General features: G+C 42.7%; 1 protein-coding gene across 1 annotated transcript; it reads left to right on the top strand.

Moving 5' to 3' along the window:
* Positions 1-228: 228 nt before the first annotated feature.
* OARD1 (O-acyl-ADP-ribose deacylase 1) lies at positions 229-5,482 on the top strand. Its single transcript, XM_017870184.1, is given in 7 exon segments — positions 229-569; positions 1,205-1,284; positions 1,604-1,696; positions 1,698-1,755; positions 2,759-2,817; positions 3,881-3,993; positions 5,378-5,482. Coding segments are annotated over 6 exon segments (465 nt in total). The 5' UTR covers positions 229-569; positions 1,205-1,245; the 3' UTR covers positions 5,481-5,482.
* The last annotated feature ends 537 nt before the right edge of the window (positions 5,483-6,019 follow it).

The raw sequence follows: 6,019 nt of genomic DNA, 5'->3' as shown, positions 1-6,019 counted from the left end.
TTCTGGGCTCGCCCCACCCCTTTGGGGGAGCAACGCGCAGGCGTTCCCTGCAGCCACGCCCGCCTTCCTGATTTGACACCACCGCTAGTGGAAGGAATACGCAGGCGCCTTCGAGACGCGCCAGATCGTTCAACTCAAAACGCTCCCTTGAGCTTAGTACTACGCAGGCGCTAACTAGCCCCTTTGCCAGCTGCCCACCCCTTTCCAAGTGGCCACTAGGACACACCCGTGCGGCTAATACGCAAGCGCCACTTTTCCCGACTCGTGGTGGGCAGTTTCGTTACGCATGCGCGGGCGGCGGCGGGACACCACGGAATTTACTGCCGGAAGTTCGGCGGCCTTCGCCAAAGAGTGTGGGCTCGGCTAGCAAGCTAGAGGGGCTCGTTTCCGCCCCGCTACCGGGCGGGGGCGGCCATCTTAGATGCGTGCAATTAAGGGCTTTGGCGGGATTGGCTCAGCGTTTGGGCTGGTCCGCTGCTCCCCACCTACCAGGGTCGGATCCGGAGCCCTTCCCCGCGGGGCGGGGACCTCCAAACAACCGACTCCTTTCCAGGTGAAGGGTGACTTGGGTACGTCGGGGCTTTGCGCGAGCCTCCCCGCACCCTCCCATAGGACCCCAGGACAGACCCTGCGTCCTCGCTGACCCGCCCTAGGGTAGGAGACAGAGAATGGGAGGCTTCTCTAGACTCTTTCCTTCTACGCACCCCCCAAAAAAGTGGGGGGTGGTGAACGTTCTATGAGAGGCAGCCTTCCTTTCCCCACACCTGGGGCTCAGCACGCCAGTACCTTGTACACTCTGTGGTTGCGGCTTAACGGGACTGTGGCCAAGTCCCTTCTGTTTTTTTTCTAAGCTCAACCCACTGGGGAACTACTTTTGCGTCGTGCACAGAAAAGGGGAGCGTCCTAAATCCGCCTTGCTCGGGAGTGGCCCTGGAGAAAGGAGGAGGTGTGTCTTGGGGATGGGCTTTGCTTCCGCTGACGGAGCGGGGCGCTCCAGGAAAGCGCGAAATGAGAGCGGGTTGCTAAGCATTCTTCCTCTTTTTTGCCCCAGAAGAGTTTTGTGTTACGTACCAGGGACCGAAAAAAACTCACATTCATCTATAAACGTTGGGGAAAAAAGCTTATTAAGCGGGTGTACAGGGCAATCAGAATATTATATACTAAGGCTGCCTAAGCATTTTTACTTCCTTTTCCCTTCTCATAGCTGAAGAAACACTTAAATTCTGGAAATAGCGACTCAGTATCATGGCCAGCAGCCTTAATGAAGATCCAGAAGGAAGCAGAGTGGGTAACAACTATTAACTTATTGGTGAACTGAAATTCGTAATCATGGAGGTCAAAAGCATAAGCACTTTTTAATTAAATCAATGATTGAATTATCTTTTTTTTCTCGCTAGCTGATGTACTTAAGAAAGGCTCAAAATTCTAGGCAGGAATCATTCATTACTTTCCTTTTACACATGCTGTAATTGATTTGGCTTTAAATCAGATTGCAGGAAGGGGTGCCGGGAGAGGTAGTCGTGGGGGACACAAAATACAGAAAATAACTTAGTATTTTCTGTATCTAATAAAACTTTGTCTTTTCCTTTGCACATTTTTTTAGATCACTTATGTGAAAGGAGACCTTTTTGCATGCCCTAAAACAGATCTTTAGCCCAGCTGTATCAGTGAGGATTGTCGCAGAATGGGCGCTGGGCGGGATAGCGTCGCTCTTCAGAAGAAATTTGGAGGGTGCGGAAGAACTTTTAAATCAACGTGAGTTTTTGGAAAGCACTCGCTGGGTTTGCCGCTGGCTCAGAGCACCTTTTAATCTTTACAGCTTTAATAAACTAAACAAAATATGCAGATAAAGAGGGGATTTCTAAGAACCAAATGTTTTTAGATTTTCCTCCTCAAGAATGGCCTCTAGTTTGGACCTTTATCATTATCAAACCTGAACTCCTGTGAATGTTTTTAATCTCTTCCTCTTGTATCATAAAACTTTCTTGACGATATTACTGCACTTCTCTGAAACTTGAAATAACTCTGAGATGCTTAGTCTATAGGTTGGCATTCAAGATCCCCTCCTTGCCAATATTCTGCTTTTTCTTCAAAGAGGAATTTAGAAACCTCTTCTTCCTTATAGACCCCTCCCATCACTTTCTACGGGTGACTTTAAACCAGAAATGTGCACTAGAATCCTATGTAAAGCTTCTGAAACAGTTTCTCAGACCACATTCCAGGCTTAACAGACCCATTGTCCACAGTATTTCTTAGCCTTAGACAAAAGCAATTCTTACTGCTTTGTATTATTGTTATTTGTAATGATGATACCTTCTCTGGATTGAAAACTCCGTAATAATTCTTTTTTTCTATGTCTATATTCCTCTTCATGCTTTATACAGCTCTTTGTATGTAAAAAGATATTGAGTAAATACACATTTGGCAAGTAAAAAACTATACATTATAAAACAATTTCAAGGCAACAGACAAAGTTTGTGGACAAATGAGGTTGTATTTGAAAGTAGTAGTGGGATCAAAGGTGGGTTGTGAGGAAACATGATTGTAAGAAAGCTGTAAGTTAAGGAATATAGTATTTGGGAATGCTGATAAAAAGCAGAGTGTTTATGGGAGACAATAGATCTTCCGTATTCCCTTCTTCGGTGTTGAAAATTATTTCTAGTTCTGAAGTAAACTCAGATCTGTAAAGATTTTAAAATCTTAGAGATCAGTGTTTGGTTTTCTTTTTCATTTCTACTATTAAATAACTTTTTCTTAGAAAAGAAATCTGGAGAAGTGGCTGTTCTGAAGAGAGATGGGCGATATATATATTACTTGGTAAGATGGGCCAATTCCTTTTTTTTTTCAGGGCCAATGCTTAATACATTTTAAGGATTTGTGAACAGATGGGCTGTACTACATTTGTGTTGATCATGATGGTCCATTCTAAACAACTAAGGATGTCAAAAAGCTTCTATCTTATGACAACTCCAGTCCAGTGATGGCGGCTACTTGGAGCACTGGGTTAGAAAGAAATGTGAGACTGCATCCCAGCTCTGTGGGAAGTCCTGTGCCATTTACCATAGGCCTGTTCTAAGACTTGCAAAAGTTAGGAATGCCTGCCATACTATATTTCCTAGGCAGAGTGAGATAAAAACAATAATGTCTCAAGAGACAGATTTCTGAAAGGAGCTTTTCTCTTATTCCATGTCAACTAGCATACTGCTAGCAAGCGGGTGAATAAAAACAAAATAAAATAAGTACAGTCTCAAATAATACCTAGCTCCTCTCCTAACTATTGCCTGAATGTAGGGTTCTTCAACAGTCCAGGATGGCATTTGGTTCCTGAAAGGGGGTGACTTCCGTAGTGGTGGCAGTGGGTAACTTACAGCTAACCCACTACAAGCCTGATCTGGATGGCAAACTGAGTGGGGAGAGGTCCTAGCCCCTTTGAATTCTGTGCTTAAAGCTTATGTGGCTTCCAGTGTTTTAACTTTGGGACCCTACCAGTTTTTTCTGTTGTTTTATATAGAGAGACAAAAAGCAAGCAAGCACAGATTCTAAATAAATAGAGGCTTTTAGCAGGGAATTTGCAGGTGGTATGCGTTCTTCCCTGTTACAGATATGCAGCTTATCTCTTGGATGTGGCACAGAGACTTCACTTACCTGCTTAAAAATATTGACAATAGGCACCACTAGCTAATCTCATGGGTTTCCTAGGAAAAGGAAAGATTACTACGTGGCAGAGTCTGGGTTTCTCCGTCTCTATTTAGTGGATTTTCTTGAGGCTCTCCCATAAAAATGTGCTTTCTCTTTTACTTATCGGGATGTTGGGGGAATGTGATGACTTTTCTTTGGCTATCATTTTGGGATGATGAAAGTTTGAATTCTTTGTGTTCAGATTACAAAGAAAAGGGCTTCGCACAAGCCAACTTATGAAAACTTACAGAAGAGTTTAGAGGCAATGAAGTCTCATTGTCTGAAGAATGGAGTCACCGACCTCTCCATGCCCAGGCAAGGAAATCCATGGCCCTAAATGGAGATTTAATTGATTGGTGGGGTTTACTGTCTTACCCAAAGACAAATAAAAGCTTAACCCAAAATATAGATTTAAAGGTGGACAAAAGTCAAAATTTTGTAAAACCAGCAGTGAACCAGTTGTCTGGTCTTAGGCCAAGGCACAGCCATTTTCTAGCTTGAGTTGAATGAATCAGGACAATTACCTTGAAATATACATCTGCTTCAGCCTACTTAGCCTAGAGCGACTGTTGTTATTCAGCCACATTTGTTGAATTCTGAGCACCCTCTTCTTGAAGCTTGGCCTTTATTCCTGAAGCAATATGAGCTAAAGAATCAAGACTGAGCATTGGTGGTTTCCCTCTTGGACCACTTCCCATCTCCCAAACCTATTACTTTGTGTCAAGAAAGTTGTAAATTATCATTCCCTTTTATACTGCATGCTTCTTTTGGTCAGTATGGGTAACAGCCAGAGGATCTGTCCCTGATGTAACTTCTTAGACCTTAGGTATTGGGAACTGAAGGGAATGACATTGAGGGTTCAGTAGTCCCTTTACTTTCTTTTCAGGCAATGGGCCTCATCTCTTTTCTTCCTGTCACCCTGGTAGATTTGAGTCAATGCTGAGCATACATGCAATTTTGTCTCAAGCCCCACATTACTTTGTGGCCTCAATGTCCCTTTACACGGGTCTTTGATATAGTTATGATGTATGTGTCAGAAACTATTTTTTTATCACAATTCCTTATGGACTTAATTATCACATTCTGACATCAAATTAGCAATTTTAAGTCTCTTTTCCCTGGGGGGTTGAGGATCACTAGAGTAACACCTTGGGAGGTGCCAGGTAGTAGAGTTTTATGATTGAGTTTATTCTCACCAGGGTGTTGCAAAGACCTTACTCCTGGATTGCAACCATTTCACCATTTCCCAGCATTCCATCTTGACTTTCTTTTTTGCAGCTCCTGTGCCTCATTCCTCTTCTCCTTATTTTCGTTAACATTCTGTTACCATAAGTGCATTTTTAAAATACCAACCTTTCCCCATCCATCCACAGCCAATTTTAGTCAGCAGTCATAGAGGGATAATGAGTCTCCCATGTCATGACAGTTATACATTTCTAAATGTAGCATGAAATAGTTGGAAAGTGGTATTTTGTTAGGCAAACAGAAGTGATAGTTTTTGGATGTCAGAGCTGTCTAGGAATGGTCTTAGGTGACTCACAACAAGAATTGACTTCCAAACTTCTACCATGGTTGCCTATAAGGGTGTCAGACTAGGTTATTTGTTTTTATGCTTTGAGTGGATATAACTTGAAAGAGAGAAGGAGCAGTTTCCTAGACACTTTCATTGCCATCAATGGAGATATTTTGTCTTTTTCAGGATTGGATGTGGTCTTGATCGTCTGCAATGGGAAAATGTATCTGCGATGATCGAGGAGGTATTTGAGGCAACAGACATCAAAATTACTGTGTACACACTCTGAACCAGTGGAACGTTTTGGATGTTTCCATGGTTCTCCTGTGTCATCTCTACTGAGCCATATGACTGGGCAAAACCTACCTAAAATAGGCAGAGGAAAGTTTCATGAGAATGTTAGTGTGTTTAAACAAGACACGACTTTGTTGCTTATTAAAGATTTGGACTATGACTGTGGAGGAGGGTTGCTTAGGATATGTTGCCTGTGTTTTTTTGAAAAAAAGTAAGGAGTAGGTGGCTTGATAATAGGCAGGGAAACCAGATTGTTGCGGACTATGACCTTCTTCTCCAGTATGCTACCTTATTTGTTTGGCTGGCCGCTAGGTGGCAGCATTGATTCTATTTCTCTGCTTTTAAGAGAAATTTCAGGAAGGATGATCAGTTAGTTTGGCATTTTTTGTCGTTTGTGCACCTAACTTGGTGTTATCCTTCGCAGGGGAGAGTTTTTGTTTTAATTACAAAGTTAAATTCTACATTGTTAAGAAATTTGTGGTGATAAAAATGGAAAAATAAATACTTGGGGGGGGTTTAGTGAGGTTCTGTGTT

This window comes from Rhinopithecus bieti, unplaced genomic scaffold, assembly GCF_001698545.2.
Source record: "Rhinopithecus bieti isolate Rb0 unplaced genomic scaffold, ASM169854v2 scaffold_4553, whole genome shotgun sequence".
Lineage (NCBI taxonomy): Eukaryota > Metazoa > Chordata > Mammalia > Primates > Cercopithecidae > Rhinopithecus > Rhinopithecus bieti.
Note: the sequence above shows the minus strand (reverse complement) of the source record. Positions and strands in the feature narration are given on the sequence as shown.